We start from the raw sequence: 15,103 nt of genomic DNA, 5'->3' as shown, positions 1-15,103 counted from the left end.
ACACAGCTGTAGTCTGGCAGAGCTATATGACTATTTACTGGAACACAGCTGTAGACTGGCAGAACTATAGGACTATATACTGGAACACAGCTGTAAACTTGCAGAACTATAGGACTATATACTGGAACACAGCTGTAGACTGGCAGAACTATAGGACTATATACTGGAACACAGCTGTAGACTGGCAGAACTATAGGACTATATACTGGAACACAGCTGTATACTGGAACACAGCTGTAGACTGGCAGAATTATAGGACTATATACTGGAACACAGCTGTAGACTGGCAGAACTATAGGACTATATACTGGAACACAGCTGTAGACTAGCAGAACTATAGGACTATATACTGGAACACAGCTGTAGAATGGCAGAACTATAGGACTATATACTGGAACACAGCTGTAGACTGGCAGAACTATAGGACTATATACTGGAACACAGCTCTAGACTGGCAGAACTATAGGACTATATACTGGAACACAGCTGTAGACTGGCAGAACTATAGTACTATACTGTCCTGCCAAGTCTATGTGTGGGTTCATAATTTTACATTTTATTTTAGGCATTTGGCAGACACTGTTACAGAGTGATTAACAGAAGGAATTAGGGTTAAGTGCACATCAAATTACTTTTGCACCTAGTTGTCTCGGGATTGGAATCAGCATCTTTTCGGTTACTGGCCCAAAGCTCTTAACAACTAGGCTTCCTGCCACCCTACACAGTTCATCAGATTTGTTTATGTTACAGTTTAATTCACAACCCATCTTTTATTTTCCCTCCTACAGAAATAGACGAAGACCGTCTTCCTAACCAGTTATACAAGGTAATCAACTGTGTACTTCATATGGAATGCATCTATAGAGAAATCACTAGTAACGACAACCCATGGACAAATGAAGATCTTCTGGCCCGGCTTACCTTATTAATGTTGACATGTTGTTGCAGGCAGCCCTGTTGAACTCTCCCAGGCAGAGGAGGAAGGGAGCAAGATGCACACCCACCATGAAAGGTGAGGTCATGTAGCTTTTGAATTGTAGAGAAGGTAACACATAAGCATCAACATAGTCATTTAAGATGGGCTCTTATTTATTTAATAAACATGGGGTTATTGCAGTGTGACTTTCTTCAGTGTAATAATATCTTAGTCAGCCCAAAGTTCTGAATCTGTCCTCGGTTTGCACTCTCTTCACTTCCTAAACAGAACAAATAAGAGAGTGGGCTAAGTTGAGCCACCCTTGTTTCTAGGAAACCATGCACAAAATTAATAATTTGACCAAATATTTAGGAAGAGGTCATAATTTCATACAATCTGTGAAGTAAAAAAAAACAAGTTAGGTCCAAAAAACAGATTTTCACCAAGTCAAATAAAATGTTTTAACATCTAAATGTAACCTTTATTTAGGCAAGTCAGTTAAGAACAAATTCTCATTTATAATGACGGCCTACACTCTTAGAAAGGCAAGTAACAGGTCATATTGAAAATTAGCTCCCTGGATGCAATTCCCATGGCTTCCACAGGGTGTCAGCAGGCTATGTTCAAGGTTTCAGGCTTGTAACTTCAAAAAGCGAATAAGAAATATCAGTATTAGTACAGGGACAGAGTCTTGGAAATTCATGTTAGGGAGCACCATGAAGACAGTGTGCACCTGCTGAAATCGGTTTCCTGTTGAACATACTTCTTTCCATAAGAAATATTATAGTTTGATTACATTTTAGGGTATCTGAGGAGTGAATAAAAACGTATTTTGACAAAGTTTAGGGGTAGATTTTCAGATTCCTTTCTCTGCATGTTGAACGAATGGATTACTCAAATCAATGGCGCCAACTAAACAAAACGACACTACATGGTATAGCTGGGACCCTTTGGATGACAAATCAGAGGAAGAGTTTCAAAAAGTTAATATTTAATCGTTATTTGTGAATATAACACACTTATATGTACCTAAAGGTTTAATATCCATAATTTTCATGATTATTTATTTGAATTGCACACCCTCCAGTGTCACCGGAATTTGTCCCGCTAGCGAGACGCCTATCCCTAATTAAACTAAGGACTTGTTTTAAAGTCACCATAGGCCCCATGGTGAAATTCCTGAGCGGTTTCCTTCCTCACCGGCAACTGAGTTAGGAAGAACGACTGTATCTTTGTCGTGACTGGGTGTATTGATGCACCATCCTTAGTGTAATTAATAACTTCATCATGCTCAAAGAGATATTCAATGTCTGTTTGTTTTATTACCCATCTACCAATAGGTGCCCTTCTTTGAGAGGCATTGGTCATGGCCTTTTTGGTTGAATCTGTGTTTGAAATGACTGAAATCGACTGAAGGACCTTACAGATAATTGTATGTGTGGGGTACAGAGATAAAGTAGTCATTCAAACGACATGTTTGAGTCCATGCAACTTATTATGTGACTTTTAAGCACATTTTTTTTTACTCCTGAACTTATTTAGGCTTGCCATAAGAAAGGGGTTGAATACTTAATGACCCAAGATATTTCAGCTTTTCATTTTTAATTAATTTGTAGGAATAAAACACAACAACATAATTCCACTTTAGAATGATGGGGGTACTGTGTGTAAGCCAATGACCCCCATTTAATCCATTTTAAATTCAGGTTGTAACATAACAAAATGTGGGGAAAGTCAAGCGGTGTGAATACTTTCTGAAGGCACTGTTGGTCTCTCCTGGACAAATGATCAAAGAAACGAGCACAACAGTCTGAACAAAGGGTTAAGAAAAGGTTCTTCTGCAGAAGGAGAATGGTATTTTGGTTCCAGTTTTATCTTTGTCTTAGGAGTCTATGTTCTGTTTCGGGATAGAGTGGGAACTGAATCTGAATATACAGTGCATAGATCTTGGCCACGTTATCATCAGAGAAACTAACAGTAGGGAAGAGTAGGGTAAGTTGAGCCATTGTTGTACATTCAGCGTTACTCCGTCAAGGGAACTATTGTATTATTTTTTAACAAAGAGACAGTATCTACATATATTTCAGGATGTTGTGTATCTCTGAAAATAATCCAAATTCAGGTAAGCACTACAGATATGAGGTAAGTCGAGCCTCGGAACACGATAAATTAAGCCGTCTACAAATTTCTTTATTGAATGAAAAATCACCACTACCTTATTTAAACCACGTCCATCTTTATTTCCCAAACAAAATTCAACACAATCACAATCGCTTTCTTGTCTTTTAATAATTTTAAGCGTATTTTAACAGAGGCTTAACACTTAACAAACACTTTGTACTTTTTGTAACACTTTTAATGGCTAGGATAGGACAAAACTGAGCAATACTAACCTAAATGAATGAAAACACGGAAGCCGGTACAGAATAAAAATATTCTAAAACATGCATCCTGTTTGCAACAAGGCACTAAAGTAATACTGCAAAAATGTTGCAAAGAAATTCACTTTATGTCCTGAATACAAAGTGTAATATTAGGGGAAAATCCAACAGAACACATCACTGAGAACCACTCTTCATATGTCCAAGCATGGTTGTGGCTGCATCATGTTAAGGGTATGCTTGTAAATGTTAAGGGCTGGGAAAGTTTTCATAATAAAAATAAATAAAATGGAGCTGAACACAGGCAAAATCCAAGAGTAAAACCTTGTTCTGTCTGCTTTCCATCAGACACTGGGAGTTAAATTCACCTTTCAGCAGGACAATAACCTAAAACACAAGGCCAAATATACACTGGAGTTGCTTACCAAGAAGACAGTGAATGTCCTGAGTGGCCTAGTTACAGTTTTGACTTAAATCTACGAGACAATCTATGGCAAGACCTGAAAATGGTTGTCTAGCAATGATTAACAACCAATTTGACAGAGCTTGAAGAATTTTGAAAAGAATAATGGGCAAATGATGCACAATCCAGATGTGGAATTCTTTTATAAATTTACCCAGAAAAAACTGCTGTAATCGCTGCCAAAGGTGCTTCTACAAACTATTGATTGAATACTTCTGTGAATGAGATGTTTTTGTATTTAATTTTCAATAAATGTGCTAAAAAAATAAAACATGTTTTCACTTTGTCATTATGGGGTATTTTGTGTAGATGGGTGAGAAGAAAAACTATTTAATCAATTTTGAATTCAGGCTGTAAATCAACAAAGTGTGGAATAAGTCAAGGGGTGTAAATACACTGTAGGTATTGTTGGGGTTCGTTTCCTTGTTCCTTGTCAATCATTGGCTCATCGGTGAAATTAGCATTATGACAATATCTTTAATTAAATTGTTCAAAAACCTTTCTTAATGCAATTGCAGACAGAAGTTGACAACAGGAACATAACGCATGTTTCAGAGTAAGTTCTGCATCAAAGAAAAGGTCCCAAGTTATTTTTCATTAAACCCAAAGTCCAGCCAGAGTGATGTCATTGCCTACGTCATTATCTTCTACTCCTGAGACCAAAACCATGCCAACTCAACACTAAAATTCTTGTTTATATAGTTATCTAAAAGCTTAGCAGTAAATGTCCAAGTTGATTTATAGTGGAATGTCTATCTCTTATCTCTTACACTCCCCTGCAGAGTTCTGTCTTCACAGTCACACATTGCTCAGACAGTTTCTTCATGAGAGGCAGAGAGCCTAGAAAAGTACTGTGAAACAATATTAAACCTCATAATGTATATATATTGTTAATCTGTAGTCTCGGACCCTATAAATGTAAGGAGGGAGGGGTCTTATAACTCCTCCCCTTCTATTAATACAACATGAGCATAATCAATTATTATAATACATCAAACATTTGGTACCTATCATGACTCCTAGGTGAACCTCTAAAGGTATAATCAACACATTCATCGCCCACACAATAATATGGGCTAAGTCACTTCCATTACATTGCAAGCAGCTTCAGCTCTAATGAACACGCTGAAGAAGGCTGTGTTACAGCAAGACGGTGAAGATTTCATCAGTTCATAATGGCGTACTGTACAGTATATTAACATTGACTCCTACACCTTTTATTGTGTATTGTCCCCCTCCCCCTCTACCTCACATTCTCCCTCCCTCCCTGCAGAATTGCAGTTCATGGTAGAACACCACCTGTACAAGCAGCAGCACGGTATGAGAAGAGTTTATACCTTATTGTTTGTTTGCACAGGATACCGTGACAACAGAATAGAATACACTGCAACTTTATTCTCCATAAGCTACAGCGAACAACGTACATTCGTCTTCTGCATATTTTTTTTCCCAACACAATATATAGGTGGAGATGATGAGTGTTCCTCAGAGAGCTGTCTGTCAGACAGACCCAGCCCGGACACTCTGCCCACCGGAGAGGAGGAGGAGCTGGAGCTACCGGAGGACGAGGAGGCTTGGGGAACCGGCGACAATGTCACTGCGGAGGCCTTCGAGAAGCTGCGCTGTCAGATGGAGGGTAAGAGAGGAGGGAGGAAAAAAGGGAGAGGGGTTTGGAGAGAGAGAGGTGGGCGATAGATGGGTGGAAGAGAGAGGGGTTGGGAGAGAGAGGGGTGGGTGATAGATGGGTGGAAGAGAGAGGGGTTGGGAGAGAGAGGGGTGGGCGATAGATGGGTGGAAGAGAGAGGGGTGGGCGATAGATGGGTGGAAGAGAGAGGGGTTGGGAGAGAGAGGGGTTGGGAGAGAGAGGGGTGGGAGATAGATGGGTGGAAGAGAGAGACATGGGTAGAGGGAACAGGCAGTCGGATTTGGGGGGGCGGGGGCGGCAGGGAGAAAAAGAGGGAGAGTAAAAGGTAGATTTGATTTGATTTGAGATCATGAATGGGAAAAGGAGAAGTGCTGACCTCTTATCGTGCCAAATGCTTTACATTATTTAGTAAAATGAACCCTAGTGCTGTGCTCAGATTTCCTGCTGATTCTGTGGCTGGATGGATCCAGGTAAACTGTAATGAAGTCGGAAGTTTACATACACCTTAGCCAAATACATTTAAACTCAATTTTTCACAATTCATGACGTTTAATCAGAGTAAAAATTCCCTGTCTTAGGTCAGTTGGATCACCACTTTATTTTAAGAATGTGAAATGTCAGAATAATAGTAGAGAGAATTATCTATTTCAACTTTTATTTATGTTTACATACACCCAATTAGTATCTGGTAGCATTGCCTTTAAATTGTTTGACTTGGGTCAAACGTTTCGGGTAGCATTCCACAACCTTCCCACAATAATTTGGGTGAATTTTGGCCCATTCCTCCTGACAGAACTGGTTTAACTGAGTCAGGTTTGTAGGCCTCCTTGCTCGCACACGCTTTTTCAGTTCCGCCAACAAATTTTCTATAGGATTGAGGTCCGAGCTTTGTGATGGCCACTCCAATACCTTGACTTTGTTGTCCTTAAGCCATTTGTCCACAATTTATGCTTGGGGTCATTGTCCATTTGGAAGTCCCATTTGCGATCAAGCTTTAACTGCCTGACTGAAGTCTTGAGATGTTGCTTCAATATATCCACATCCTTTTCCTACCTCATGATGCCATCTATTTTGTGAAGTGCACCAGTCCCTTCTGCAGCAAAGCACCTCCACAACATGATGCTGCCACCCCCGTCCTTCACGGTTTGGATGGTGTTCTTCGGCTTGCAAGCCTCCCCCTTTTTCCTTCAAACATAACAATGGATATTATGGCCAAACAGTTCTATTCTTGTTTCATCAGACCAGAGTGGAGTGGTTGAAAAAATAGTTTTAATGACTCCAACCTATGTGTATGTAAACTTCCGACTTCAACTGTTTGTAGGTTGCAGTATTGCCTCCATATTGGTGCCTTTGATACTATGCTGGGTGACATTTTCCTTTCGCAAAGACACACTATGTTTTTGTCCCATTTAGTATAGGGTATTGACAATCAGAACGGAAAAATTGATTAAATGGCAACGTCTAGAAAGAAAAGAGAAAACCAATGGATGAAAATAATCATTGGGAAAGGTAAAAGAGTATACTTAGTCAGTTGCACAACTGAATCCATTAAACCGATGTGTCTTCTGCATTTACCCCAACCCCCCTGAATCATTACCATCAATAGTCAACTTTGGACTTTTAAAAAGATCAACCTTTAAAACTCACTCAGCCTCAGTAATAACATTGACTGATGACTGATGAGACGAGGAGGTGATTCTCCCCTCAACACAATAGAAACAGGTTTGGAACTGGAACAATGGAACTGGAGCAATGAAATTGGAATTAGAACATTCCAAATAACATTCGGAATATAGAAATTGGAGAATTTTAAAAGTCATTGGCATACTATTCATGTGTTGCATCTCTGTCACTCGATTGTGTTGTTGCCATGGTTATCAGCATTCTACTGATGTCGCAGCATATTGAATTCTGACTGATGGTTAATGCCAAGTCTTTCTGAAATGGGCTTATGGTAGTTTCATCATTACGATGACATTGCTAGCATAGACAAATCATTTGTAGAAAATAACGTTGCCATTATTGTGATGTCGTCAAGTTTACTTTAGAGAGATGGCAACGTTGCCAAGAGCTAGTAACGTTTGTTAGAAAAAGTTAGCAATGCTAATGTTGGCTAGCTAAAATGTATGTGCTCTCCCCTCAATATTAGCTAGCTAGCTGAAGTTAACCTGCATCTAAAGTCAATCTGGTGACATCGCAATGATGACAAAATAAAAGTCCTACAAATGTTTTGCCTCCTTTTGAAATGTAATTGTTTTTCCAAGCCACAGTAATGCACTTTAGACAAACTCTTTATCCGCACCAATTGAGACTGCATTGAGTAGAATGCTTAGTTGAGCATCAGTCCTAAAACAAACATTCAAAACCATATTGTGAAGAACCATGCAACCTGTTAATAAAAATGATAAAGAGGGTAATGGAACTCTACCAAAACAATGTAAAGGCCATGGAAACGTGTGTCGGAAAGATGCCGTGGGGGAAACGTCCCGAATCTCCTCATTGCCCCCAAGTGAAATGTGTCTACATTTTGGCTATCGATTATGTGCATTTCACACTATGTTGAGGTACAAATTCGAGTACAATGTTTGTATGGCTGTCAACCTCAATACATGTTCATGTCATTGTCACCAATCAACTGCATTACAGTTAAAAACGACTTTCACTACCACCCACGATTTCTATGTGCTAGCTATGCTACCAATTTATACAAACGGGAGTTAGCTTTTCGGAGTCACTTCTTCTAAACCTGAAAAGGGACTACTTCTAAATGTTATGCAGCGAAAAACAGCCAAATATATCCAATATATTGTTGTATTATTATTTTCTGGTGGACTAAACTGAAATTGCAATCAACTATCTATGGCTTGTTTTAAAAGTAGTGATATTTTGGAGATGGTTTCATTTTCAAATAACCGAAAGTGAGAGGTTATAATCTGAATCAAGGGGAAAAGGCCATCCTTGAACATGGTGTGAGACATTCTTACTAATCTGCTAGAGAACCAGTTTGGATTTAAGTATAACTTTTGTGTGACTGACGCCTTTAGTGAGAGGTCTAATCCTTTAATATTTAATCATTTCTGCCCTCCGAATTCATATTCATTATATAAATAGGGCGGTTCAATTTCGTCTGGCTTGCCGTTTAAAATAAAATGGAATCTTTTTTGCTCATATAATTTAAAAACAGGTCGCTAGGCAAGACCATAAACAAATAGGTAAAATAGGATATGTAAACCCGTTTCAGTCAATTTATATTTGGTTGCATTTCTATGTTGAAGATTAGAAAATAATTTGGTGTATTTTTCCCCATATTCATCCAGTTCGCTTTATTTTTATCATATATTCCACTTCAGAATTTTTTAATAAATTCCTCAATTTCTTCTTGTTTTTCCGCTAACTTATTCTCTAGCTCTATGTTAGTCCCTCTATTTCCTTTGCTAATATGAACTCTTTTTACCTCAATAGCTTTTGTTTTAAAGGTGATTATTGAATTGCATAGCCTAAAAGCACATTTAACAGTGTCCCATACAATAAGGGGATCTGCTGTACCTATATCAGAAAGAGTCAGTTATACAGTTATACAGTTATACATTATTCTTTCCTAGTTAAAAACAAATAATAATCCAATAGGATTTGATTAATTTCCAATATCCTCGCGAATGTGGAAATTATGTAAGAGCAACATATATGCAAATTATTTAATGGTCCGACTTCCTTCTATCCCCTATCAACACTTGTTAAACCTTTCTTGCCAGTGAGAAAGACATAAGAGTAAAACTGGAAATATTATATTTACATAAGTTTAGGGTCTGAATACTTTCCGAATGCCATGTATATCTCACTAGGTCAGTATATTTAAACCTCCACATAGCCACTGGTTCCAAAATATCCATGGTATTCGTGATTTCCTTAAGTGCACAAAGGTGATAGTTTGTAGTGTGATTTCCTTTAAGGTCCATTGAGGTATTTAAAACAGTATTATAATCTCCCACCATAATAATATAGTCTTGTAGGTTTGATCATTATTTGGATCAGTATAGATTAATGAGCCATATCTGTTTATGATTCAATAACATATTTAAAATCATCAATCTACTTTGCGGATCTGTTGCACAGTGCGCGAGCAATTAGTTCAGACGAAAAGTAAAAAAAGTTATATTACAGTTCGTAGAAACATGTCAAACGATATATAGAATCAATCTTTAGGATATTTTAATCATAAATCTTCAATAATGTTTCAACCGGACATTTCCTTTAGAAATGAAAGGGAACGCAGCTAACTCTCACGGATGCTCACCTGACTGAGCTCATGGCATTCTGCCAGACCTCTCAGTCAAACAGCTCTTATTCTCTCCCCCTTCACAGTAGAAGTCTGAAACAAGGTTTTAAAGACTGTTGACATCTAGTGGAAGCCTTAGGAAGCACAATATGACCCCATAGACACTGCATATTGGATAGGCAAAGACTTGAAAACCTACAAACCTCAGATTTCCGACTTTCTGGTTTGGATATTTTCTCAGGTTTTTGCCTGCCATATGAGTTCTGTTATACTCACAGACATCATTCAAACAGTTTTAGAAACATCAGAATGTTTTCTACCCAAATCTACGCACCTGTGGAATGGTCATTTATAACAGCTTACAGACGGTAGGCAAATAAGGTCACAGTTGTGAAAACTTAGGACACGAAAGAGGCCTTTCTACTGACTCTGAAAAACATCAAAAGAAAAATGCCCAGAGTCCCTGCTCATCTCCGTGAACGTGCCTTAGGCATGCTGCAAGGAGGCATGAGGACTGCAGATGTGCCCAGGGCAATAAATTGCAATGTCCGTACTGTGAGACAAGACCGTGCTAGAGGGAGACAGAATGGACAGCTGATCGTCCTCGCAGTGGCAGACCACATGTAACAACACCTGCACAGGATTGGTAAATCCAAACAGCACACCTATGGGACAGGTACAGGATGGCAACGACAACTGCCCGAGTTCCACCAAGAACCCACAATCCCTCCATCAGTGCTCAGACTGTTAGCAATACGCTGAGAGAGGCTGGACTGAGGGCTTGTAGGCCTGTTGTAAGGCAGGTCCTCACCAGACATCAACAACGTTGCCTATGGGCACAAACCCACTGTCGCTGGACCAGACAGGACTGGCAAAAAGTGCTCTTTACTGACGAGTCACAGTTTTGTCTCACCAGTGGTGATGGTCGGATTTCGTTTATCGTCGAAGGAATGAGCGTTACACCGAGGCCTGTACTCTGGAGCGAGATCGATTTGGAGGTGGAGGGTCCGTCATGGTCTGGGACGGTGTGTCACAGCATCATCGGACTGAGCTTTTGGTCATTGCAGGCAATGTTATATGGAAGATATATCCTCCTCCCTCATGTGGTACCCTTCCTGCAGGCTCATCCTGACATGACCCTCCAACATGACAATGCGACCAGCCATACTGCTCGTTCTGTGCGTGATTTCCTGCAAGACAGGAATGTCAGTGTTCTTGCATGGCCATTGAAGAACCCGGATCCCAATCCTATTGAGCATGTCTGGACCTGTTGGATCGGAGGGTGAGGGCTAGGGCCATTCCCCCCCCAGAAATGTCAGAGAACTTGCAGGTGCCTTGGTGGAAGAGTGGGGTAACATCTCACAGCAAGAACTGGCAAATCTGGTGCGGTCCATGAGGAGAAGATGCACTGCAGTACTTAATGCAGCTGGTGGCCACACCAGATACTGACTGTTACTTTTGAGTTTAATCCCCCCTTTGTTCAGGGACACATTATTCAATTTCTGTTAGTCACATGTTTGTGGAACTTGTTCAGTTTATGTCTCAGTTGTTGAATCTTATGTTCATGCAAATATTTACACATGTTACGTTTGCTGAAAATGAACGCAGTTGACAGTGAGAGTACGTTTCTTTTTTTTGCTGAGTTTATATGTTTGTAAACTTGCCATTACAAAGCATCATAGTGATTGAGTGTCCACATAGCTGTACCATGATATTTGCATTGCTACTAATTAAAACCTCCAACTGTACTCCTCTATTCCACCCGCTAAACGCCCCTCCCCCATCCCATGTTGGATTGTCTTCCCAGTGACCGGTAGACCCCCCCCCACGCCCCCAGATCCTAGGGCCCCCGAGAGACCTGGACCCATCCTTCAAAAAGAGCAGACAGTGCCACCCACAGAACAGGAGCAGATCAACCGTCAAATGCATTCTATCACCCTCACCTCGATTTGTATTATATATAGATGTAAAACAAAATATGTATATATATTTAAAAAATCTTAATTTACACAATTAACAAATAATATGCTTAATATTGTAGGCAGTTACCTAGAACCAGGATTGACATTCCAACATTTATTTTTCTGACAAGCAATTATTATTTTAGCAAACAATTATTGTGATTCATTCTATGTTGTCCCTAACATCATTGCCCCATAGCAACAGATGTGGGATACATACACATACTCATACAGACTCCATCCCCTTCCCCCACAAACAACCACAAGCTCAGATGTTCAACAGTTGTTCCATCCCCGAGCCCAACTCAAGAAAGGACTTGATGTGCAAATGCATATACAGTTACAGCTGTTTGAGAAGGCATGCACATTTGAGCAAAATAATATACCCACTTCTCCTGAAACAAGCTGGTCCCCAGTTCTGACCATTTTCCCAAGATTCTCTGTGAAGTCAGACCTTTGATTATAGGGTCCTGTGTGGCTCAGTCGGTAGAGCATGGCGCTTGCAACGCTAAGCGTCGTGGGTTCGATTCCCGCTGGGTCCACCCATATGTAAAAGTAGTGGCTCCAGCCGACTTGTAAGTCGCTTTGGACAAAAGCGTCTGCTAAATGGGATATATTTATTTATTTATATATATTATTCTGTGCCACCAGGGCCACAATAATTTGCTCCCTCCCTGAATGTCCGCCTGTGACCCCCTTCCCATGGGTTACTGCAGCTAGTGTTGTCAGCACAGCTACTGCCTGGGTGGGGGCACCCCACCGGGACTCCCACCGGCTAGGTACAAGGTCATCAAGGTTCTCATTAGCAGCTTTGAGCAATTCCTGGTATATTATGCTCTCCCATCAGGGGGCTTTGGCTTTGTAGGACCAACCCTGCCAGGCAGGCTCAGACTCTTGAGGGGGCGGTGCTGCTTTTGTGGGTCTCTGGGTGCATTAATATTTCTGTCTTGGCTGTGTATAGGCTACTTACAGTAGGCTCATAAAACAGATAAGGACTTCACCTTAGTGTATGGATCGCTCAGGTGGGTGTCTAGGTTATAGGGTTGGGTACCATTCCATAATGATAGGACAATAAATAAATAAACTATATTTATAATCTATTTTGAAATGTATATCTCATATCTGTACAGAAATGAAATCTCTCCAACAACCTCTGCTCGCAGACACACATATCTAATATGTTAGTCACCACATTGTGGACCTGTTACTACAATACATCAATCATGACGGATTTGAAGAATATCCCCTTTGTCAGATCAGATTTGTTGAATCACTTCGGCGCCATTCTTCACAGTCTGCTTTCCACTGACCTGCTAACCACATCTATTCTGTAAAGGATACTTTCTGTGTTTCCAGCAGAGTTTTCACGGGACAGTCTATCAGACGCTGCAGGGGGACACGAGGGCTCCTTCTCCAAGGAAGAAGTGGGATGTTCCACCGTCCCCATGGCAGCAACATCATCATCACAACAAAAACAACCCACACAAGCAGGTAGGTGGAGCCCCTGCACCTATTGCAGACAGTAGTGTTACACTATCCTAATCCCTTTGATATCATCAATGGGAATCTTTAGAATTCAGCCAGACAGTGTTTATTTTCATCTGTTAAACTATTTAACGATTTGGCTTAATTTTGCATAATAATGAAGCTAACATCTGTAATAGTGCTTTGATCATGTAGCTTCAGAACAAAGCAACCTTTTGCAATATGCCTGCAATAGTTTGAATGTGTGCCAACAATGGAGTCTTTTTTATAACCTACTGACTCTAAAATATTATGTGGATCAAAATTTTGAAGAATTGTTTAATTCAAAAATGTCAAAGAAATACTGTAGGAATAAGCTCACAAGCTCACAAATATCACGCCTGATCTCACTGATTTATCTCTCTCAATCTTTCTATCCCTGTGTGTGTGTATATGTGTCCAATCTGCATCCGTAGCGAGTCCAGAGGAGAAGAAAACAAAGAAACCCACCCAGGAATAAGAAGACAAATAGATCCATGGAACAGCCTCCACACCAACCTGCTGTGTGTCCCAAATGGATCCCTATTCCCACAGGGCTCTGGTCAAAAATAGTGCACTATGTAGGGAATAGGTTGCCATTTGGGACCTGTGGTTAAGTCAATAACTACAGACAACAGACAGACAAGATCATCCTTTTGATAAACAGACACACTGTAGATACGGAGACATCAGGATGTATGTCCGGTCAGGTACTATACCGTGCAGGTGGAGAGATGACTTGGCGTTTATTTATGATTAGGCGTTTATTGTTTCTATTGATATTAATTTGATTGCCCCTACTAATCTGTAAGTAATTGTCTAATGTTCCAAACCAGGACAGGAAATATTTGGGTATTTTTCATGACAGTTTTTGGTTTGTTGTACTGTATATACAAACTGTAACGGCCTAGCACTCACATGTCTAATATGGCTGCTGTATAATACTCATACATCCAAATATTGTCTCATGATTATTCTAAGATTGATTTGATGTTTTAGACATTCCGTCCAGGACTCTTGAAAGAACTAGACCTCGGTGGGCCAAAAGAGACTTGCATAAGCAACAACAACAACAAGAACAGCACTTAGTCCTTATTCATATTTGTGCCATGACAATAGCATTGTCTATTTTTAAGAGTCACAGGGCAGTATCACTGCATCACTTAGGGCACATCATTCCTCATATAGTGCACTAGCTTTGACCAGAGCCAAATGGAGTAGTGTACTACTGTATTATTGGGGACACGGTGCTTATTTGGGAGGCATCCTGGGAATCATCAATGATCCAATCTGGAGCTGTGATCAGAGTGTTTTGGGTCTCCGTCTATTTGAGACTCTGAAGTCTCCACGACATATCTGATTAAGGGACCAATTCATTGGACAGGACTCTGGGTGAACTTTGACCTTATAAAAACGAAGAAAAAAAAAACATGTATTTACGTGTCTATTGACATTCCAGTCATGCATAGTACAGATTTAGTACCACACACCCCTTTGTTCTGTACTCCCCCCAGTACATCATGCAGAGTTTTTATTTCACTACCAGTATATCCTATTGTTTTCTGTACCGTAACAACATCCAGAAGCATATGTAACTTATTTTATCTTTGGTAATTATATTTGTTTTCCACTCGTCCAATCCCATACTCTGCTTCACTGATGTAACATTAGGGTCCTGATTGGGTGACATTTTAGACCTAATATTCGTCGGCGTCATCATATAATTTTGATCACAGATTAGGCGTATTACTCAATGTACTGTATGTATAGTACACAGCAAATGAATGACATTATGAGAGGTCTACTGAATTAGACAGGTGTAAGGATTTCAACATAAAAGTAATATACTTACAGTCATGTGTTCCTATGTTTTATGTATGGGTGGTCCCGGGAATCTGACCCACAATTATATTCTGCTTTTAGAAAGTTTTCCAGTTATTTAGCATTGAACACTCTAC

At 40.0% G+C, this 15,103-nt stretch overlaps 1 protein-coding gene across 1 annotated transcript in view; it reads left to right on the top strand.

Annotated features, from left to right (window-relative positions):
- LOC135533383 (protein phosphatase 1 regulatory subunit 1B-like) overlaps positions 1–13,638 on the top strand; it is a 23,688-nt gene extending 10,050 nt beyond the window's left edge. The window contains exons 3-8 of the mRNA XM_064960725.1: positions 789–826; positions 949–1,012; positions 5,034–5,078; positions 5,226–5,396; positions 12,999–13,133; positions 13,583–13,638. Coding sequence (XP_064816797.1) covers positions 789–826; positions 949–1,012; positions 5,034–5,078; positions 5,226–5,396; positions 12,999–13,133; positions 13,583–13,626 — 497 coding nt within the window. The 3' untranslated portion in view covers positions 13,627–13,638. The remainder of the gene's footprint in view (positions 1–788; positions 827–948; positions 1,013–5,033; positions 5,079–5,225; positions 5,397–12,998; positions 13,134–13,582) is intronic.
- The last annotated feature ends 1,465 nt before the right edge of the window (positions 13,639–15,103 follow it).

The sequence above is a fragment of the Oncorhynchus masou genome, unplaced genomic scaffold, assembly GCF_036934945.1.
Source record: "Oncorhynchus masou masou isolate Uvic2021 unplaced genomic scaffold, UVic_Omas_1.1 unplaced_scaffold_2350, whole genome shotgun sequence".
Lineage (NCBI taxonomy): Eukaryota > Metazoa > Chordata > Actinopteri > Salmoniformes > Salmonidae > Oncorhynchus > Oncorhynchus masou.
Note: the sequence above shows the minus strand (reverse complement) of the source record. Positions and strands in the feature narration are given on the sequence as shown.